The 24111-nt window shown below is 45.4% G+C and overlaps 2 protein-coding genes across 5 annotated transcripts in view; both read right to left on the reverse strand.

The window, feature by feature from the left end:
• The window catches only part of LOC142503114 (galectin-3-like), a 506920-nt gene that overhangs the window by 126048 nt on the left and 356761 nt on the right, over positions 1 to 24111 (reverse strand). The window lies entirely within an intron of this gene.
• Positions 2989 to 24111, reverse strand: part of FERMT2 (FERM domain containing kindlin 2) — a 76062-nt gene continuing 54939 nt past the window's right edge. For 2 of the 4 annotated variants that reach the window (XM_075615115.1, XM_075615118.1), the window contains 9 exons: positions 21874 to 22008; positions 20671 to 20720; positions 18907 to 19031; positions 16648 to 16754; positions 15367 to 15588; positions 13448 to 13468; positions 11761 to 11885; positions 11233 to 11374; positions 2989 to 4591 (listed from right to left, as the gene is read on the reverse strand). In XM_075615115.1, the coding sequence (XP_075471230.1) occupies positions 4418 to 4591; positions 11233 to 11374; positions 11761 to 11885; positions 13448 to 13468; positions 15367 to 15588; positions 16648 to 16754; positions 18907 to 19031; positions 20671 to 20720; positions 21874 to 22008 (1101 nt within the window). In that variant the 3' untranslated portion in view covers positions 2989 to 4417. The remainder of the gene's footprint in view (positions 4592 to 11232; positions 11375 to 11760; positions 11886 to 13447; positions 13469 to 15366; positions 15589 to 16647; positions 16755 to 18906; positions 19032 to 20670; positions 20721 to 21873; positions 22009 to 24111) is intronic. The other 2 variants (XM_075615119.1, XM_075615116.1) reach the window with 1 other exon arrangement.

Raw genomic sequence — 24111 nt, forward strand, 5'->3', positions numbered from 1 at the left:
CCAATATTTAAGGAATATCTTTTATTAGTCTCTTCTAATGGGGCACATTTATCTAGTGCCAATACGATTGATCGCACCCTTTCCGGCGTCAACGCCGAACCGGGTGCGTTAACACGTACCGGAGCAATGTGATCCAATGAGAGCAAGTAATCCTAGTGGTCCAAGAAAGTACGATACTTCATAAATTGCGATACCGTTTAATCGACCAACATATGAATCGCACAAGGTGCAAGACTGCATAGGTTTCTTCTTTATATGTGATCTCTAAACTAGACATGGGAGTCTCAAACACAGAGCATGATGTTCATGCAGCAGGGGGTCTTTATCTGTGAATGAGATGTCATGAATACACTAGAACAATGCCCCAAATGGTAATCTTCTGAACCCTCATACATAGATGAAGATACTCCTATGATTAACTTCTTGCACCGTCTCTAGTTTATAACGATCCCATCTGATAAAGGGGCCCCTGCAGTGATGAAAGCGTGCACACAAGCAAACCTTGTGTTTATTAAAAAGTATCACAGTTTAACTTCGGTTATATTCGCACAGGGGTGCCCAATTCTAGTCCTAAAAATGGCCACCGACAGGTCTGGTATTAGGGATATCCCTGCTTCAGCACAGGTGTCTCAGCCAAAGACTGAGCCACCTGTGCTGAAGCAGGGATTTCCTGAAAACCTGACCTATTGGTGGCCCGATGACTGGAACTGGCCACCCCCGTGCTAACATGTGACCCCTTGAACATGTCCTGCTCTTAAGAATCTGTCTATATATGTTTAGTATTACAAAATCACAATTTTCTTAATCTCTATTTTATGGCGGTTACCACGGCAACCTTTAAGCTGCACTGGGGTGCGGGCAGCGGGGAGGAGGGGCAGAAAGCTTCATTTTAACCCCCCATACACTTAAATGCTTATATTACCTGAATGGTGTACCCGTTTTTTTTTAATGTATTTTTAAAACAAAATAAAGACGTTGGAAAGGATAAGAGGAAATGTTCTAACTTAAGTAAAAGACCGAGGCAAAAGGAACACTCTTACTTAGAAATGTTCTTGGAGTCAAGGCGAGCGCTATACATTGCAGGACATCTGGTGGATATGGGGCTTAAATCTCTCAGCTTCTTCTACGCAAGTCCAGCAAACGTTTTGATTTTGGAGAGAACACAAAGACTGGCGTACTGGGTGCTATAAATCACAGGCTATGCGTTTATACAGAGCTTTTTCCATTTACACTATTTGGCAGCAAAAGGGTTAAGAGAAACAAACCCATAGAGTGTGGTCCGACAGATGGAAAAGGAAATAATTTAATTTGAAGAAAAGCCGATAAACGTTGACGAACTAAGCAGTTATTTGGTAACCTACTTTAGTAAGATGCAGTGGTAACGCTGAAGCAGGGGTGGGGTGATTCCATGCCTCCAGGATATCCCTGCTTTAGCACAGGTGGCTCAGTCAACGATTGAGCCAGCTGTGCTGAAGCAGGGATATCCTGAAAACCTGACCTGTTGGGTGTCCCTTGAGGACTAGAGTTGCCCACACCTGTGCTAAAAGGTACCAAGCGTATTCTTGATGTATAACCAGACATACAGGTGGTGAAGGATATTTTAGTGGATTTAATACAAAGCAAGAGCAGTTTCTTTCTCTCCAGCACAACAGGAACTATTGCCTCCGATATACTCTCGGCTGTTTCCAGCTTCAGAGGGGTGCATATCAAGCGCCTGACCCCTACAACATGCAGCACATCTGAGATCGGACTCCAAAAGACTGTTCATGGTGTCAAGGTTCAACAAAGTATCCGGCCGCTCCTTCTCTTATCGTAGACTCTCACAGCCGCCACCAGTTTAAGGCTGCGCTTATAGTGCCGGCGACAGCGCGTCAAAACAAATGCATTGACGCTGTCGCGTGCGCTTATGGAAAGCATGACGCGACTGCTTGGTCGCGATAGCTGGAAGTAATTTCAATTTGATTTTTACAGCGTCGTCAGCGTCGCTGTCGCCGGCACTATAAGCCCAGCCTAAGTTCTTTCAAAACTAAAGCAGTCTCACATTTGAATCTGGTCAGTAACTACTACATACACCTATAATATATCTATCTCTTGCTGTGCATTCAATGTCTTGTATATAATGTATAACCCTGTTCACTTAATGTAACTGTATTTGTAACCATGTATCGGTCATTATAAGTCTGTGCCCAGGACATACTTGAAAACGAGGAGGTAACCCAATTGTAAAACATTTTATAAATAAATGAATTCTAAAGCATTCGTCCCTCTTTATTATCTGCAAGTGTAAGGTTTCAGATATACTTTTCACAGACACCTCTTAAGAATGGAGATTTTTTTGACATGCCATCTAGAAGTCATTCTGTTTCAAAGCCCGAAGCATTTGCTGAATTTAAAAAGAACCAATGTAAATCTAAAGGGCGAGCTTTTTGGTTTGATTTTTTTTTTGCAATTGTATTTTTTAGTTTACACAGAATTGAAGCAGGGGTCTCAGGAGCTCAACCCCATTCATTTCAGCTCTGGGGACCCCCATTCAAAGCAGCCCCAGCTGGGCTAGCCATGGTTTAAAGTGTAAAGCTCCCGCGTTACACGGGCCAATAGGAAGCCGAACCGCATGATGTCATGGCTTTCTATTGGACCGCAGGGCGCGGTAGTTTTACACTTGAAAAGAGGCCCTTACGTGATCCCAGCTAGCTGAGCCGAAGTGGCAACTGGCACCCCCTATGGAGGTGTATCTCTGGAAGCAGGGCGTCCCCACAGCTGAAATTAACAGGGTTCAGCTCAGGAGACCCCCTGCTTCAATCCGATGTAAAAACAAATAAATCAAACATAAAATTCCCAATTCTGAACACGTGGAACTCTTTAATAGCAGTTCATTCTACTGCAAGTTTGAACAAATTTCCTCCAGATTTTACCAGCATGGACAAAACACAATACAGATCTGGCTTTAGGAAACAGAGAAAATGATGGAACAAACCCCCACCAATTAAATAAAAGTTTATCTTTTATTTAAAATAAAAAGCATTTATACATAAGTCTTAAAACTATAACATAGCATGTTGTAACAATACTTTAAACTCCTTGCAGCACGTAGCGGCATCTCTTGCAAATAACGCACCGATGGGGCTTATTCTCTAGATGCTTTGGCAGATACAGATTAAGCCCCTAGGAACTGGCAGACCCCACCAGTTAAAGTCTGGGGAAGCTTGCAAATGCATTGTACAAGCAGGGCAGAGTAGGTGTTCAGTCCCATAGTGTTGCGGGTTCGCTACCCGCTAGCAACAAAGAGGTTAAGAAATTGTGTCAACGGAGTCAAAAGAACCTGCAACAATTATATTGTGTTGGATACAATCTGGGACAAAAATGTACTGAAATACCTTTTAATACTAAAATCAAGGCATTCTTAAATGCAAAATATTTAAAAAGCAGATACACTAGACCTAAAGCGAACGTGTGGGTAGTTGAACAAAACAAAAACAAAACTGTACAATTTTATAAAATTTGTGTTTTTACATAAGTTACACAAAAATGTATACTTCATTAGACCTTTACTTCATATTGTAATGAAACGTTGCATACCTGATGTGAGTATGCTGGTGAATGCTAAACTCGTTTTTTGGTAATACTATATGGTGTAGACCAGGGGTGGGAAACTCCAGTCCTCAAGGGCCACAATCAGCCAGCCACTGATTGAGCCACCTGTGCTGAAGCAGAGATGCCCTCTAAAAACCCGACCTGTTGGTGGCCCTTGAGGACTGGAGTTGCCCACCCCTGATGTAGATAGAAAGAAAAAGAAAGGATACATGCTTAAATGAAAGTAAAAATAAAAAAACATGACGTTTCCTTCAAGGCCACGGTATTTTCAGCATAGTACAATAAATCAGGTTTTTTTACCTGATCGGTTTAAAAGACTAGCTAAAAACCATCAAAAAGGTAGAAGATTTTTTAAAAACCACTGAGGTCCACATTAGAAACAAAAAGTATAAAAATACATGCAATAAACCTGATAAATAGATTTGATATAGTTTAAAGCCCTGGATAGTCACATAGTTAATGGCTTAACATCCTTGCACTCTTAGTTTAGGATCAGATTAACCCTTCTACCACCAGGGGCGCCAGCAAGCAATTGAAAAGCAAAGGTTTGCAGCCCCCCCCCTCAATTAGCAAAGGGTTAAACTTCCTGATATTTCCACCAGTTTGACAACAACAGGCAGGACTTGCTACATATCACCATAGTAGGATAATGGAAGTGATCTTGTTAATGCTCATCTCATTAAATGCAAAACTTTCATAGAGTGGATACATTTCAAGCTTACTTTTATTTTATTTTTAAGCAGCATACTTTAAAATTAAAAAAAAAAAAAAGGAGGATTTACAGCTCTTAGAAAGTGAAGCCGCGCGGATGTCAGGCGCGGGAGACTCACACCCAACCACTGGTTAGTTTAAAGAACATCTCTTCATCTAGACTTTCATTCTGGTCTTTCGCACGGGTAGACAGGAAGATATAGCCACCGATGAACTCGTGGACTACTTTGCAATCAACTTCTGCGCATATGAACGACAACCTCATTTCATCTGCAAATTCCACTGTCACCTGCAAACAGAAAATATATATATATATATTTTTAATGCAATAACCAGACATTAAAAAGGTTATGGTGGGTAAAAAAAAATAAATAAAAAAAAAAGGAGGGAAAAATAATTCACTGTACAGTAAATGCAAATGCCAGTCGTGGTACATTCACATGTCTCAGACAGGTCAGCAACCCTGTCTTTCCTCTCAACATCTTTTAGCAAATGGTGCTTCCACTGCAGCAAGGGATTCTGGGTAATGACATGCAAATGAGTAGTGTCACTTTACTCCTTATCCATTTTAACATGGACCCCTATAATAAGCTTATGCCTGCCGTATTACACAGCTTGTCAGCACAACGTGGTTTTTGTTAACCTTAACGTATAGGCATCCATGTTAAAATGGATAAGTAAAGAGTAACACGCTGCTAATTTGCATGTCATTTCCCAGAATCCCTGGCTGCAATGGAAGCACTGTATGCCAAGAGCTGAGGAAAGACCGGGTTGCTGACCTGTGTGACACATGCAAATGCCCCACAAGTGGGATTTTTATTTACTGTTAATGAAATAAAAAACACTTATACAGAAATGACAAATAATCTTAAGCAGCAGTGTATGTGTGTGTGAGACTGTTGGCAGCTCTGATCAAAGATACAACATGCAGCCTAAATCTCACATCCAATCAGTGCTAGTTTAATTCCACCCTTCTCCTGCCCGAGGGCCCTGTAACAAAGTAATGCGTCATAGGCTCCTAAGGCCTGTAATATAGTGCGAGCGCGTGGGCAACCACGCGCGTAAATGATAATTGCCTGTGTGAGGCGGACGTTGCTATAGTTGAGACACGGCCGTGATTGGTGGCGCGGCAGATCAGAGGAAATACAAGAAATGTGTATTCTCGCGCTGCTGCCGCCGCGCCATGTAACTCTGCGACCGAGCCAATCACAGTGCGGCCCAAAGCTGTGATGTCAGAGCCACGCGCATCACCGCTTGCCCTATAGACACAAAACGCACACGCCACGTGCACGGCCGTCGAACATAGTGGGCATGGTAACATTGTTGATATGAATGTGTTCCCATTTTCAGCCGAGACTCCCGGTTAGAGCAGCAATTCTTTTCTTATTTGAGTTCTAGAATTGGAGCACGGGGGGTCTCCGGAGCGGAACAGTGTTCGTTTCAGCTCCAGGACCCCCTGCTTCCAAAGATACCTCTGTACGGGATGCCGGTAGAACCTGCAGCTTGGGCTATGCGGGGCTATCGAAATGGCGGCTTAAATGTTCTCGGTCACGCGAATCAATAGGGCGCCGTGACATCCCATGCGGCTTCCTATTGGCCTGCGTGAGCAGGACTTGTAAACCTGCGGAGCTGCTACGGGCACCCCCTACAGAGGTAAGTATCTCAGGGAGCAGGGGGTCCCCAGAGTCAAAATGTACGCGTTCAGCGCCGGAGACCCCCTGCTTCCCACCTATTAAAAATAAACCCACGTTTTGCTGCTTTAAAGGTGCTCATTGCTATTACATCAGCGTGATTTTCTATTTTGGGCACATGCATATTCCGTGAAATCTCATGTAGTTTATTACTAAACTATTTTGTGTCGTTACCGCGCAGAGGCAAGATTAGGATTTGTTGCATGTAAAAATTGGCTTGATTTTACATTGAACGGAAGATCTTATCCAATAGTTAGTTAGCAAAACACGACCCATGTAGGAAACAAGCCTCGAGTGTGCTGTAAAGATGGATAAAGAGATACTACAAGTGGGCAAAAAGCAGGTCTATTATCAGCTGCAATAGGTGCTCGTCTCCAAGCAGCATGACCACACCTGGAGACCCGCGCCTTATTATTATTATAATTATATTATTGATTTTTTTAACATAGGATTGAAGCAGGGGGTCTCCAGAGCTGAACCCCATTCATTTCAGCTCCAGGGGACCACCTGCTGCATGATACTTCCCTCTGTAGGGGATGCCGGTATCTCTGCGAAGTTTAAAGCTCACATGGGCCAATAGGAAGCCGGACCTGATGACATCACGGCTTCTTATTGCTCTGCAAGGTGAGGAGGCACATGATCCCTGCACCCCCCACGAAGGTAAGTATCTTAAGCAGGGGGCCCCAGAGCTGAAATTAATGGGGTTCAGCTCCAGAGACATCACACAAAAACCACACTCCAGCTTGGATTGTCTTTTTAAATATTACAAACAAGAAAAAGGGAAGGACAAGACCACACGAGCCACACAGACCCGGTGACAGGCCACACAGACCCGGTGACAGGCCACACGGACCCGGTGACAGGCCACACGGACCCGGTGACAGGCCACACGGACCCGGTGACAGGCCACACGGACCCGGTGACAGGCCACACGGACCCGGTGACAGGCCACACGGACCCGGTGACAGGCCACACGGACCCGGTGACAGGCCACACGGACCCGGTGACAGGCCACACGGACCCGGTGACAGGCCACACGGACCCGGTGACAGGCCACACGGACCCGGTGACAGGCCACACGGACCCGGTGGCAGGCCACACGGACCCGGTGACAGGCCACACGGACCCGGTGACAGGCCACACGGACCCGGTGACAGGCCACACGGACCCGGTGACAGGCCACACGGACCCGGTGACAGGCCACACGGACCCGGTGACAGGCCACACGGACCCGGTGACAGGCCACACGGACCCGGTGACAGGCCACACGGACCCGGTGACAGGCCACACGGACCCGGTGACAGGCCACACGGACCCGGTGACAGGCCACACGGACCCGGTGACAGGCCACACGGACCCGGTGACAGGCCACACGGACCCGGTGACAGGCCACACGGACCCGGTGACAGGCCACACGGACCCGGTGACAGGCCACACGGACCCGGTGACAGGCCACACGGACCCGGTGACAGGCCACACGGACCCGGTGACAGGCCACACGGACCCGGTGACAGGCCACACGGACCCGGTGACAGGCCACACGGACCCGGTGACAGGCCACACGGACCCGGTGACAGGCCACACGGACCCGGTGACAGGCCACACGGACCCGGTGACAGGCCACACGGACCCGGTGACAGGCCACACGGACCCGGTGACAGGCCACACGGACCCGGTGACAGGCCACACGGACCCGGTGACAGGCCACACGGACCTGGAACATTGGATACCTGCTGCGTCTCAAATAGATGTTTGCGCCTTAAAAATACGTTTTATTGTTGCAAGGAAATATCTACAGACACAAGTCAGAGTGCTGCATTCTCCTTCCCTTTGAGTGTATTATAAATCAATTCCATCTTCAAGCCCCCACCAACAGGTCAGGTTTTTGGGATATTCCAGCTACAGCACAGGTGGTTCACGCAGAGGCTCAGTCTGACTCATCCACGGAGGAGTTCACTACTTCCCTTAAAGCAGCGGTGCTCAAGTCATCCTCAAGCCCCACCAACAGGTCAGGTTTTCAGGATATCCCAGCGTCGGCACAGGTGGCTGATTCAGTAACTTGTGCTGAAGCAGGGAAATCCTGAAAACCTGACCCGCACTGGTGGTTCAATCAGTCCCAGCTTCAGCACAGGTGGTTCAGATTGAGCCATCTGTGCTGAAGCTGGGATATCCTGAAAACCTGACGGGGAGGCTTGAGGACTAGAGTTTAGCCCCCTTGACCTAAATGACCAACTAAATGACCCTTACTTATGAGAAGACATACAGTTAAGTATTGAAGTATATATTGTTTGTCATACTGGATTAGGCATGTCTGTCTTTTATTACAAAGTATACAAAAGGAATTTCAAAGCAGCAATCCCTCCTCCCAGTTTAACTCCTATAATATTAGCAGCGTGCCGCCTGGTCATGGCCTGCTCTTCTAATGTATCATATTGATTCAATGATTGATTTAAGCTTTAAACCAAGGTTACCATGGCAACCTCAAGCTGCATGGCAACCTCAAGCTGCATGGCAACGGGCTCTTGGGAAAGCTGCATTTTAACCCTACAGGATAATTTCAATTTCTGACCCTTATATCACCTGAAAGAAGCAGAAATGCTACAGCATAGAAGCACCAGATTTTAGAAAAACAAACACCCATCAGAAAGACCTATAAAAGTAAAAACAAAAAAAAAAAAAAAAAAACAACAACAAACACAGAGAGCGATCAGCACTGAAAGCGCTACTGGGAAAGTGACCTCAAATATACAACGAAATAAAGAAGCCCCAATGCACGTCCAAAATATGACAATGTAGTATTTATTTCTTTTTTCTCAAAAGTATGGTAATTTAGTTTTTTAGTAATCTTTTAGCATGTTCATCTGACCCTCTCAGCAGGTTCCTACACTACCCAAACCCTCCCACCAGGTCCCACACCCTCTCAGCAGGTTCCTACACTACCCACACCCTCTCAGCAGGTTCCTACACTACCCAAACCCTCCCACCAGGTCCCACACCCTCTCAGCAGGTTCCTACACTACCCACACCCTCTCAGCAGGTTCCTACACTACCCAAACCCTCCCACCAGGTCCCACACCCTCTCAGCAGGTTCCTACACTACCCACACCCTCTCAGCAGGTTCCTACACTACCCAAACCCTCCCACCAGGTCCCACACCCTCTCAGCAGGTTCCTACACTACCCACACCCTCTCAGCAGGTTCCTACACTACCCACACCCTCTCAGCAGGTTCCTACACTACCCACACCCTCTCAGCAGGTTCCTACACTACCCACACCCTCCCACCAGGTCCCACACTCTCTCACCAGGCCCCACACCCTCTCAGCAGGCCCCACACCCTCTCAGCAGGCCCCACACCCTCTCAGCAGGCCCCACACCCTCTCAGCAGGCCCCACACCCTCTCAGCAGGCCCCACACCCTCTCAGCAGGCCCCACACCCTCTCAGCAGGCCCCACACCCTCTCAGCAGGCCCCACACCCTCTCAGCAGGCCCCACACCCTCTCAGCAGGCCCCACACCCTCTCAGCAGGCCCCACACCCTCTCAGCAGGCCCCACACCCTCTCAGCAGGCCCCACACCCTCTCAGCAGGCCCCACACCCTCTCAGCAGGCCCCACACCCTCTCAGCAGGCCCCACACCCTCTCAGCAGGCCCCACACCCTCTCAGCAGGCCCCACACCCTCTCAGCAGGCCCCACACCCTCTCAGCAGGCCCCACACCCTCTCAGCAGGTCCCACACCCTCTCAGCAGGCCCCACACCCTCTCAGCAGGTCCCACACCCTCTCAGCAGGTCCCACACCCTCTCAGCAGGTCCCACACCCTCCCAGCAGGTCCCACACTACCACTGTTATACTGTGTCCTTTACATTTCCTCAACTTCATGGATAAAAGTGGACACAAAAACAATTTTCTTATCCAGGGGTTCTCACCTCCATTCCTTAGCCCCCCCCCCCCCCAACAGGTCAGGTATCCAGGATAGCCCTGCTTCAGCACAGGTGGCTCAGAGGCTCAGTCTAAGGCCTGGGACCCGGTGCGCCCGGCAGCGCGGGCGACCACACGCAAGTTCCCCACCAGCAGGGGAATCCTGCGGAGCCGGTCCCGGTCCCCCCTGGCTGCACAGCTTACTACACGCTGTGACGCGTCAGCCGCTACGGGATACAAGAGAATGGTGATCCCTAGCGTTGACGCGTCACGTGGTGTGGCTGTGAGCCAATGAGGAGGGGAGGCTTCGGGAGGAGGAGGCGCTTCGGGGAGCGGGGAGGAGTGTGGGGGGAAAGCAGCGTGAGTGCCTGTCTGTGTGTGTGTGCCTGAGTGCGTGAGTGCCTGCCTCTGTGTGTGTGTGTATGTGTATGAGTGCCTGCCTGCGTGTGTGTGTATGTGTGTGTCTGAGTGTGTGAGTGCCTGCCTCTGTCTGTGTGTGTGTCTGTGTGTGTGTGTGTATGTGTCTGCGTGTGTGTATGAGTGTGTGTATGAGTGTGTGTATGAGTGCCAGCCCGAGCCCGTGGTGGGAGGGAGGGGGTTGAGAGTAGCGGGTCCCTCCGCTCAAGCCACGCCCCCCTCCCGCTCATACCTCCCACTCCCGCCCACCTCCTGCTCCCTAGAGACCGCATATCGCGTTCTGTATCTGTCAGCGCCCCGCCTGTCTGCAGTGCGGGCGCGCTGACGGAGGGAGCGGGGCCTTAGCCTAAGACTGTTCAAGACAGACACCTGTGCTGATGCAGGGACTAATTGAGCCACCTACGGAGGCCAGGTTTTCAAGATAACTGCTTCAGCACAGGTGACTCATACAGCCACCTGTGCTGAAACTGGGATATCCTGAAAACCTGGCCTGTTGAAGGGGCTTGAGGACTGGAGTTGAGCACCCCTGAGCTAATCTATAGCATGGGATGCAAGAGATGTAAGCGGTACCTAAGGGGTTAACATTCAAAACCGGTTAAGAAAAAACAAACAAATACAAGTTCAAGAAAATATAAACTTCTCCGGATTACGGATGCCACATAGTAGCATCAGATGTAAAAATAAATAAAATGCAAAGATGGCCATGAGCTCGGACGGACTGCTGCTTTACATCCAGAAGTGCTGCGTTTTCCTGGGATAGGAATGGGTCACTGGCCCCTAGATGAGGTCCAATTCCCATCTGATGGCAACTCCACGGTAGTGTAGCCATTAACCCCCCCCCCCCCTGCCCACCGCACCCCCAGATGATTGACCTGGAACCACATGCAGCTGGATGTGTCTCATACCATTTTGATCTCCCAGTTGACATTCCATTGCTTCATATTGCTGAAACGCCAGGTCTTTATTGCATCTCCAGTGCTTGCATCCATTCTGATCAGCCTGTTGTAGGCAATGCCAATCAGTTCTTCCTTTTTGCCTCCTTGGAACCTGCATAATATAAAATATTCAGATTTAAAAAAAAATCAATTTTTTTTTAAATGTACTGTACTTACACAGGCATCAACTTCACACAGAGGCTGCAAACCATTTAGGGACATCTGTGAAGACTTACCAGCCTGAACCACACACTGCACTGTGAAGGTGGATACAAACTAGACAATATGGTGACACAGACACACACACACACAGACACACACATAGACACACACATAGACACACACATAGACACACACATAGACACACACATAGACACACACACACACACACACACACAGAAGGGTGATAGTTCTTATGTATTCACTGTACGGATCATGAAAGTCAGAAACGTCACATTTGTTAATGCAATAAACACAATGCTCTTTGTAACTACTAACCTGGCAATAAAATGCGTGATTCCAAATTCCGGCAGAGACTGCCAGGCCTGGATGAACCTCATCTTCGCTTCAATCAGACTCATCTGAGCCACATTCTGATGGGCTTCCAAAATCCTAGCTGTGATCTGAATAAGATTTAAGACACTGACTTTAGGCAACATTTCTTCCAATGGGAGGGGGAGAGGAAGGGAGAGACGGAAGGAGAGAGGAAGAGAGGGAAGGAGAGAGGAAGAGAGGGAAGGAGAGAGGAAGAGAGAGAAGGAGAGAGGAAGAGAGGGAAGAAGAGAGGAAGAGAGGGAAGGAGAGAGGAAAAGAGGAAGAGAGGGAAGGGGAGAGGAAGAGAGGGAGGGGGAGAGAGGAAGAGAGGGAGGGGGAGAGAGGGAGGGGGAGAGGGAGAGATCTCACCTCAAAATCCAAAAAGCATAATACTTTGAACTTAAAATCCTTTATTTCATTATTCATAGTAACAATAGATAAAGAATCCAATTCTTTGCATATTTTATAAAGGCCAAAGCAAAACTCCCCCCCACCCCCCACCCCCCTCTAATTTCCAGTGAAAAATGATAAATCTTCGTCATGCGACTACTTCGAAACCCAATCCCACCCAAATAATGCAAAATGGTCATTGTTTTTTTCCTTTTTGAAAGCGCCTTTCATCCTAGCTAAAAACTTTCCTGTCAGATCCTTCAACCCCAGAGAAATGCGCATGCACAGTAATTCACGAAATCATTTCAGCTCTGCCCTCTGTTAGCCCACAGACAGTGGGCACAGTTAGCTGCGTGTGTATTGTACATTGATTTGTCAACATGCTTTTATTTTTTTTTAGAGTTAAAATTTTCAAAATGTAGACACGCAAATCGAGTTATTGCAGACATTACAAATGTTAGGAATGGCACATGCCCAAGATCATTTATCTTATTTCCAATCCAATTAACCATAAAGGGGACTCATTTGGATAATTCATTGCACTGTAAAGGTCACATGCAACAAGGAGGAACATTTACATGAGCATGCAAAAAATATGGCACTCCGTTTAAGATTACTTTACAAATGTATGTAGCCAAGAGAACGGCTGGTTACATAAAAGGCAACAGCGTCAACCCAAAGTTAAAGAGATTATAAATATATATATATAGATATAACTTTGATTTTTTTTTTTTTTATGGATTTAATTTTTGTTTTACAAGGGCAATATTACTTACTATAGAGGTCCTTTAAAATCAAGAGGTATGTTCTCTTGCAGAAAACTTGTGCACCCGCACAGTAGTTACATACATTGCATAAATAATTGGTAATTTATTCTGTTTAACAAATTGTTTAACAGACAAAAGCCAGTACAGGAAGATCATTAAAAGTAAGATATATTAGCGGGTTAGATACGTCATTTTAGGTGTTAAAAGTAAATTAGAAGACCAGGGTTTCTTATAAAGCAGGGGTGGGAAACTCCAGTCCGCAAGGGCCACCAACAGGCCAGGTTTTCAGGATACTTTTGCTTCAGCACAAGTGCCTCAATCAGTGGCTCAGTCTAAGACTGATTGCACCACCTGTGCTGAAGCAGGGGTATCCTGAAAACCTGACCTGTTGGTGGCCCTTGCGGACTGGAGTTGCTCAACACCCCCTTTTTAAAGGATATTTGTTATGTAAACACCCTGCAGTATAACTACAGTTCCTCCTCCTTCCAACTTACCAAGTCTCTTATATGGCCTGGCTGCAGGTGACAGTGCGAAGAAATGATACAACAAAAAAGGGGAAAGGGGAAGAAGTGGGGATAAAAAAAAAAAAAAAAGGCAGTGAGATTTATGGCAAAACAAGCAAAACAAAATCTGCAGTCTCCTGCGAAATGAAATCCAGCCAAAACATGCAAATTAAAGACGCAAGATGGAATGCAGGCTCCAAAAGGTTGGATATTCGGGGAGGGGTTTGTGCAGCGTTAGGAACCCATGCTTGGCGTGCGGAGAAATACAGGCTGGCGTTTTAAGCATTTTCAGATTAGAAAGAAAAAAAAATGCATCGTCCAGGTAACAGAAGGATGGTGAACCCCAGATAGAAGCAGCCTTGTGGTTGCAGTGTATATTCTAAACATAACCCCAACTACTGATCTGGAAAGCAATTATAAAATGTGTCACCGACAGAGGGGCTTTGCAGAACCGTGCTGGCACTCCCAGTAAGTGAAAGCGTTAAATCAATAGGGAAATCGTCCTATATATTTTACGGTGCACTCTACGACAGAGGAGGGGAGAATCATTTACATATACACTATAATACATACACTATAATACATACACTATAATACATACACTATAATACATACACTATAATACATACACTATAATACATACACTATAATACATACACTATAATACATACACTATAATACATACACTATAATACATACACTATAATACATACACTATAATACATACACTATAATACATACACTATAATACATACACTATAATACATACACTATAATACATACACTATAATACATACACTATAATACATACACAAGGGAGAAAAGTAAAGACACCGACTCTAAACCACGACACTTCATTTAAATTAGAGGAGCCTGGTTCAATTCCCGGTGTCGGCACCTGGTGACCGTGGGCAAATCCCTTTATCTCCCTGTGCCTCCGGGAACCAAAAACAGATTGTAAGCTCCTCTAGGCAGGGATTGTGTTTAAAATGCTTATGTGCGGTGCCCTATACTGTAATTATGAAGCGCTGAGAGTCCTATTGAAGCTCTATATGAAATAAAATGATTTCTTTTCACATCTGAACTCATCCATCTAGATGTGTTATATATAGTATGTACACAGACAACAGTACCACTCCTCTGTCTTTGCACTATATTAATCTGAGCATTTAAAATAAAATCATTAACGGTATAAAATTAAGACCGTAATTAAATGTTTTACGGAGAAAACGCTTTATGCAAAAATACAGCCTGCGGCCATCTTTGATTTGTAACATGCAGCCTGCATTCCATGAATTCCCTTGGCACAGCATTTCCTCCATGCAGAAGCTCCCAGGTCATGGGATTCTGTGGGACAGAGGAGTCACCTGACCTCGGAAGTCAACAAAAGCTGCTATCCATATATGTGTGTGTGTGTGTGTGTGTTTGTGTTTGTGTGTGTGTGTGTGTGTGTGTGTGTGTTCATATACACACACACACTTAACCCTTTATGTGCTTAAGCACTCAATGCCATCCTTTCCGTGGCAATGAACAGCACAACCACAGAGGCACAGAAAGTGTTACCTACCCTCTGGTTACAAAGGGGTTAAAAGAGATTCATTGTTCAAATGGCTGCTAGAGGTTTGAAGATGTACAGATACAGACCTCCATTCACTGCAAAGATCAGTGCCCAGAAATGGCACTCTCAAAATGTTCAAATCTCTATAATTGCCCCAGGTCATTCGATAAGCAAACACGTGAGAACTAGCAGTGCACCCAGAGCGCTCCGTGTGGTGTTAAATACCAAGTGCTGGTTCTGTTGTAAAAACAGAAGCACAGTCCACGTTACATTTTGCTTACAACATATACAAATACATATACATATATCCTGCCGCAGAGAAGTCAGATAGTAACATTAAGTGAAACCGTACCTGCTTGTTCTTGTACTTCTTCAAGTAGCGAGGTGAAACGACGCATTCGGGATTTATGTCCGCATTGACCTGGTCAGGAATAAACTGCGGGTCTGGGTTTAGATGCTGCATCTTTAAGAATGACAATATGTTCTGAACCTCCAGGTTATAGGAGCTGTCAGCCATCGTCTTGCCCTTTGAAGCCAGTCTACAGGCTGCCATCCAGTGCGCATACTGCTTCTCCTGCCATTAGAACACAGTTTCCATTGGAATATACATATCTACAAGTGCAATGGTAATGGTCTACATCAGTGTTTAACCTTTTATTGGTTAAGGAACCCTATAATTATATTGTGAAATTCTGTGGAACCCCACCCCTCTCTAATAGCGCATCTGAGATCCGATGCATTGTAAGGCACCCCAACCCTCTCTAATAGCGCATCTGAGATCCGATGCATTGTAAGGCACCCCAACCCTCTCTAATAGCGCATCAGAGATCCGATGCATTGTAAGGAACCCCAACCCTCTCTAATAGCGCGTCTGAGATCTGATGCATTGTAAGGAACCCCAACCCTCTCTAATAGCGCATCTGAGATCAGATGCATTGTAAGGCACCCCGACCCTCTCTAATAGCGCATCAGAGATCCGATGCATTGTAAGGAACCCCAACCCTCTCTAATAGCGCGTCTGAGATCTGATGCATTGTAAGGAACCCCAACCCTCTCTAATAACGCGTCTGAGATCAGATGCATTGTAAGGAACCCCAACCCTCTCTAATAACGCGTCTGAGATCAGATGCATTGTAAGGAACCCCAACCCTCTCTAATAACGCGTCTGAGATCAGATGCATTGTAAATACTTCTGTATTTGGTAACATTTTCAAAATGCCCTAAACATTGCAGGGAACCCTTTAGAGATGGTCGGGGAACCCAAGGGCTCCTAGGAACCCCGGTTGAAAAACACTGGTCTAGATCAGGGGTGCGCTAACTTATCTTCATGCGCCCCCCCTTTCTCCTCTTCGTCTTGCACCCCCCACACCCTGTGGCGTCATTTGACGGTGGTTGCCATGGAGACGCGTCATTGAAACCAAGGTAAGTAAACCAGTTAGAGGCCTCACGCGATCCAATGAATTTATTTTAAATGCCTTCGGGGAAGCGCGGGGCCTCTAACATACCACGCCCCCCCCCCAGACAATCTAGCGCCGCCCCCCCCCCCCAGACAATCTAGCGCCTCCCCCCCCCACTTTGCGCACCGCTGGTCTAGATGGTGGAATAGATGAGCAATGAAGTTCAAAGTACTTACGTTGTCACAGCGCAGCCAGATCTCATTCATACCCTCAGCAACTGGTATGAGAAGCTTGATGTTAAACTTCTGACCAGAGATGTTAACATCGGGGGTCACCTCACAACCTGCAAAGCGTTAATAAGATTGGATAACTATACAGCGTGCGACGATCCCCAGGACTCATAATAACCCATACAGGGGTCACGTCACCCCAACCCCACGGATCTGGATTCATTGCGATGCAGACATACATATACCATTCTGTCCATCATATATTGTGTATTAAATCCCTTACGCTGCCAGAGAAGCCCAAAAAATAGAACCATACATCATGCAGAGCAACCTGCCTTCCATCAGTGGTACTCAGACCGGAGACCGCGCCTGGCATCACCGGTACCAGAGACCGTGCCCGGCATCACCGGTACCAGAGACCGTGCCCGGCATCACCGGTACCGGAGACCGCGCCCGGCATCACCGGTACCAGAGACCGTGCCCGGCATCACCGGTACCGGAGACCGCGCCCGGCATCACCGGTACCAGAGACCGTGCCCGGCATCACCGGTACCAGAGACCGTGCCCGGCATCACCGGTACCAGAGACCGTGCCCGGCATCACCGGTACCAGAGACCGCGCCCGGCATCACCGGTACCAGAGACCGTGCCCGGCATGAAGTTTGTAAGCTCTCCGGGGCAGGAATTCCCTTTCCTATCGTCTGCTTTTAAATGTATTGTATTAGGTTTCAATTGCCTTTCTTTATTGGGTACATTGTCAGCCCCATATAAATAAAAATATGCACGCACGGCAGAGCCAACACCTGCAATCTGCAGTTATTGGCACAGTTTGGTTTAGATGTTTGTCACTTTGCGACTTCGTAAAAAGCAAATTGGGTGGGTGGTCGTGCGGCCAAATTCCTTACACAAAACAACGGGCCCTAAACTCTAATTATGGTACATCGTGATGTCACTCCTTGTAGGAGGCCAGTGTAAAAATGATTAAACCGGGGTGAAAAAAATGTAGAAAAATATATATATAAAAAAAAAAAAATGTAAAAAAAAAAAAAAAATGTAAAAAAAAGAAAAATGTAAAAAAAAGAAAAATGTAAAAAAAAGAAAAATGTAAACAAAAAAAATATGTTTGCGCGCATGCGAATTTTACATAATGCACAAATCAAAGTTCTGATTCGGTCAGCTATTAAATAATAATTAATAATAAACAACAGCTTTAGAGAGGACAGTTTGTAAAAATTAGGAATACAGTTTCATTATTCCTGCACATTGTGCAAGATCCTTGATCCTGTATTTTAAAGAAAGATTTGGGTATATAAGAAAGGACTTATCCAGATCTGTAATGATGTCACAGGATGTGCTTCTCTACAGACATTTTCTAACTGGGCCTGTCCCGGGAAAACCAGGGCCATTACCAAATCTTTTCCAGGATACAGTTTACATTCAAAGTAGATTCTTAGGAGAACTGCGCTTTACGTTTGCTAAAACAATGCAAAGCTGCATTTCGGGCCCCGATTCATAGCTTAAAATGCTGTTTGTGCATTCATAGATCTATTTACCCCTTTTTAAAGCTGTAATCCGGCTGAGCCTCCCTGACAATAAGCAACATGCCAACTGCATCCGGTGTAACACAAAATCAACAAAGTTTTGGCACTTTGACTTCCTGTAGCTGGAAGGAGCTTTATGAAGCTAGAAATGTATATAGATGCCAAAAATGGAAATGATGCGGGCTAGTGGCACTCGTAGGATTGGTCAAAAAGTTCCAGAACAGTTGTAACTTTCAGAGATGCTTCATTTCAAGAAGACCAGGGCATACAACATTCTTTCAGTTGTAGTCACAATCTACGACGGAGCCTCTGATTGAGCCACCTGTGCTGAAGCAGGGATATCCTGAAAACCTGCCCTGTTTGGTGGCCCTTGAGGACTGGAGTTGCCCACCCCTGATCTACGAGCATGCCAACATTCCCAAAAAGTTATTCCAGGCTATTTTCTGCACGTCCCCATAACTGCGGCCTGACATCATTTGGCAGGCAGTGTGTTTACTGGCTAGTGAAACATTAAGCAGGCATCTCTACAGCTCCAGAGCTATTATATCTTGACATATAAAGAGCAGCTAATGGTGCCATGAGTCAGGATGTCATGTGCTAGTGAAAAAAAAAAAAAAAGGGGGACCATTTCCATGAAGAAAAATAAAATAAGTAACAGATAGCAGTACTTGGAGCAAGGGCCGAGAGTCAGATTATTAGAAAAAGGCTCAATACCTCCTGCTTACCTCTTAAGTTCATTTGGTGAGCAGGTGTTCCATTGGATTCTTCTTTACTCTTGTAGCAAGAAATAGACGTGTCTTTGAATGTGCACCAATACTGTTTGTAACCTTTGAGAGTCAGTTTCTTTGGTCTACAATAAAAATGGTAGTCGCATGTCAAAAGAAGAAAAACAAAAGCATCACAAAAACATGTTATTGGTACCAGTGACATGGGAACAGCTGACTTCACAAGAAAAAAAAGGAAAAATAAAACCTTTAGCCATAACAGGATGTGTTGGGAAAAAAAGGAACGATAGAACTCAACACGTATGGACTTCCGAAGAGCATGAAAAACACAATCGCATGTATGCTCAGAAAGACAAGGCCGCTATGAAAAGGGGACAGCCTGTGGAAACGGAGGTTTGGAAGGGCCAAGGGTACAGATTCCATACCACAACAATTATTCTTACGGCAAATATAAGTGTTTAAATTAATTTCACACATTTTTAATTTAACATGTGATATTCCACGTTTCGGGGACTCGTTGTTTTCGGAGATATTTAACTTCTGGCTGCCGGGGTAGTCCAATAGGAAAGTCACCATGCCCTAATGAGATTACGGCTTCCTATTGGCCCGTGAGCGAGGCTTGGATGGCGGCCATAATGATTTTTTAAAAGGGAACCAGAAACACTGGAACATAAAAAGTGAAATCTCTTATGTATCAGGGGATCCCCAGTGAGGGAAAGAAGTGGCCAGGACAGCAGTAATACTGGGGAAATGGGTCCAGCAACATAATAGACAGTCAACTTTTTCTTTTATATATCTTTGGAATGCAGTACGATATTCACCCCTCTCCTGCCAGCTTCTTTAAGCAACAAAGCAGATGTTAAAGCAGTAAACTATGCGGCTATCGACCGCTTCCCAGACTCAGAAGGGCATATAGCTCTATATAGCCATCTCAAACCTCAAGATCGCAGCTGGTCAATGGAATGATCCTGCCTGTATTCTCTACTCCAGCCTGCACAAGTAAATGCCTCTTCCTAAGTGACCTTGTGTTGAACATTGAAGCCTTTGTTTAGATTATGCTCCGGTTTTCTGGTGTCTTTCCAGAATTCAATTGGATAAACAGGGCAGGAGATTTAGAGGTATTGGATACAATGCGGCACTAAATATAGAGCGGCTTCATTTATTCTTTGGCAACAAAATATCTATGTACTTGACATTTCGCGAGTAACAGGAGGACCTCTGAATCGGTTATAGCCCCTCTCTGAGACTTGACACCAACAACCGCCAACACCAACTTTGTTGCTACTGCCTCTTTCCCTGCCCCAGACCATCCTGTGTAATGACCTATCCCACCGTCTCCTATAGCTGGGGAAACCATAGCAGATTGAGAGCGAGTAATATCAGTACCATTTGCTGGCACAGTAATTTATCATATTTAATGCTGTGCCATTCATTGTGCCAACTGACTGCATAACAAACACTCGTCCCAACACAAAATAGCACATGGGAACTGTACAAACTCCTCCAAAGGGTTTAGAAAGGCCTCAATATTTCCACAACAGGGGAAGGTTTATTTATCTCATCTTTTCCAAACAAATACCAAGGACAAATATCCAACGCCTGTAAGCTGGAGTGAATGTATATCGGTATTTGTGTATTGCTCGAAACATACAACGAAGTAGAACCTTCAACCAATTGTAACCCCATTTATTTCAGTTATTGGGTTATGTGAAGAAACGTTTTTAAGAGTCTTAGTAGGAACATTTACACTGGTACAATACTTACTTGAACACTTTTATGTGGTCTGTTAGTTCAGGAATACACGTGATGTCCCCCTAGATAAAAAAAAAAAAGTTAAGACATTGGGTGTTATGCAATAGAAATTACTTTTAAAATGTTCGGTATTGATCCATTTTGCTCGTGTTTCCTTTTTCCGTTATGGGCTTATTTTCAACACATGAACAGGGGTCTCTTAATTAGTACTTAACGGCCCTAAACACCCTACATTGCAGTCAATTGCTGGCACAGGCAAAAAGACGTTCTATAATGTACAACTAAATCACATGGCAGAACAAGCTGTCTTAATGAAAAGAAAAAACAGTTGGCAATTGTTAGCTAGACAATAGAATGATAAACGTTAAAGATCACGGTGTCCTAATGCAAATTATAAATGATATATGTGCATTTTGTGCTTGCTTTTGGCAAATATATTTGATTTCCCAATGCTTCAGGCACACATCCAGTAAACCATTCTTCCCCCTAAATACAGTGCATTCCCACTATCGGATTAACTTCTGTGGCAAAGTTATAATCAACACAAACACTGGTACAGGTATTACTACAAGTCATTGGGGAAGATACATCAATGCAAATTTGGAGCATCATTATCTCGTCTCCATGCACCAACGTATCTAGAGGTTTGTTCCAAGATTTCCCCCATGTGCACCCGCTTGGGATTTCAGGAGTGCCAATAGGATGGCAGGTGTTACATCGGGGGTGCTCAACTCTACCCCTCAAGCCCCCGTCAACAGGTCAGGTTAAGGATATCCCAGTTTCAGCACCGGTGGCCCAATCAGTCCCTGCTTCAGTACAGGTGGCCCAATCGGTCCCTGCTTCAGCACAGGTGGCTCAGAGGCCCCGTCTCCTGAAGCTGGCATATCCATAAACCTGACCTGTTTAGGTGGGGGGAGGGGGCCCGCTGGAGGACTGGAGTTGAGCACCCCTTAGTTACAAAGTTTGAAGCACCTCATTAAAATCGGGCATGTATCACTTAATTGGAAGCAAAAAATGTTTAAAAAAATCCGCTGAGGCAGAAGCAGCACCAATTTTTCTAATAATTTGCGCCACATGCAGGAAACGCTCTTAAATGATATCACCACAAGCCTAAACGGGGGGCAAGAGAACAAAGCCAACCCTTATGTTCATTCTGTACATTGATGCATCTTCCACATGGTCTTATAGCGCAGGGCTGAGCAGAACGGTTCCTACCAGAACTGTTGATGTTTTGCCTCCTTCCAAAGTGATCTCCAGGTCTGAAAGGGCAGCGTCAACCTCATCAACCTCTTTGTCACTGTTGTTGAAGTGGTTTTCGGATGACATGATGGATAACTTGTTGATGTGGTACTTTAAAAAATAAGAAGAACGTATTGGAAAGTAATAATGGATTCGCACTCCACATTACACACAGTATGTCTTTATTTTTTTTTTACACAAATCCAAGAGATGACATTCATTACCAAAGCTAAAATAAATCATCAAGTGACAGTCACAAAGTTCGGCAAGGGTTATACATCCAAGGCCCCTATTCAACACTGCAAGAAAAGTAGATACATTGATAACGGTTTATGTACTTCTCACCATGCAGAATATGGATAAATATTAGATATAGTAGAAGGGGGGGTGGGGGGGAAGCGTACCGGTAGCAGACGTGAACCCCAAGGAAGAGGAACTCACCAGGTATTTGAAAACAGAAATAAATAAATAAATAATAGTTTGACCTATTTAAAAAATACTGTGCAACACAAAAAAATAAAATCTCCTCCCGCGTTTTGTACCAAACAGGTGCTTTCTCAAGGAGTTATTAGAACGTTTGTAGGGGAAGGCTAAGGATACTGGGGCTGCACAAGCACAGCATTTTTTGGCATATAAAAACACATGACCCTTCGAAAAAGTACTGCCCCACAAAGACAAAACTAAAAGTACTTTTAAATGCATCACTGTTATTAGTTCCAATTACTTGTGTTGTGGGCTGCTCCAACGCGAACATGAATCAGTCACATGAATCATTTCAGCCTTAATGTAGTAACGCACAGGATTGTTCTTTTATGCGTTTGTTTTATTGGAACCAGGGAGGACGCGGCTGGACCATGCGATTTTCAGTGATATTTACCGCGTTGGCTGCCAGGGCTCACGCTGGCCAGGGTCCGCACGCCAAAAGGGGATCACCGGCAACCAACGTGGTAATTCTGTCAGTAACTTGGGGGCACCTGGAGGTGAAAGTAGCCCAGTTGAACTCCAAGAACCCCTGGTTCCAATTATTTAAATATATATATATATTGTTGCTTTAAATGCATTGCTTTTATTTTTTCAACTTAGTGGGATTGCCATTTTAACACCCGAAAATATATATAAACAGCTTGCTGCCATCCCCTGAACATTACACCACACCAGGAAATCAAGACATAAAAGGATTCTGTGAATAGGTAGAAAAATGGTAACTTCCTCCCCAAAAATGTGTATACCCTCCCTCCCTCCCCCCCACCCTCCAAGGGAAAAAAAAAACAACCACCACAAACTCTGCAGCACAAATTCTCAGCCATACAACATTTTGAAATATTATTTTATACACTCAAAAAAGTTTTACTAGATTGCCCTTTGTGCAGCACAGCAATTACCCATACAAGAGTAAAGTCTTTATGAAAAGGTCAATCAGATGAAAAGTAATCTCCCCCCCCCCCCCCCCAGGCCCAAATCCGGACCGCCTCGCCCCAAACACAAGGCACTTTGTGTTCGGATTTTGTAGTCTGCACAGCTCTATGGAAAAAGCCGTCACTCGAACAAGCTGATCAGCTTCTCCCCGTTCTAGCCCAGAGTTCCAGCAACAAACGAGATACAGATGTCACAACCAGAAACTTTATCTCCCACCAGTTCCAGGATATTGGTGAATCCCCATCATTTATCTGCCATCTACCCTGAAGATAGAAACATGCATCCTTGACATCCCAGACAAACAAAACTAGCGGAGAGCAGCTCACCAGGCACTGGTGAGAAACAGGGGCAGAATCTCAAAGGGCAGTTGTTACAAAACATAACGGCATGAAGTGTAATGACCCAGTTTCAAATAAATGCACAAATCCTTTACCCCTTTGCTGCCAAAGGGGTCAGCGATGTATTGAACAGAAGGGGTCGTCTACAACTAAGCTTTTTCCAGCCTGCAGATCGGTTACTCTGAAACACAGATACACCGGTTCCTTAGCGGTTGTGTGCAGAATACTGAATGGGGCCGGGCTAGCAGCCATGTAGGGAGGATTAATAGGAAGCAGAAAACGCCACTGGAAATGGGGTCCAGAATACGAAAAGGGCAACAGCTTTTTTTGTATGTGAAAGGTTTTCAACGATGAAAACTTTGCAAGATCGTGTGACGTGAAACGCAGAATAAGGATTATATTATGGCACGGATTTTAATCTTCAAAAGACCCATGATGGCAGAATACGCCCGTATGGGCA

This window comes from Ascaphus truei, chromosome 9 (genome assembly GCF_040206685.1).
Source record: "Ascaphus truei isolate aAscTru1 chromosome 9, aAscTru1.hap1, whole genome shotgun sequence".
NCBI lineage: Eukaryota > Metazoa > Chordata > Amphibia > Anura > Ascaphidae > Ascaphus > Ascaphus truei.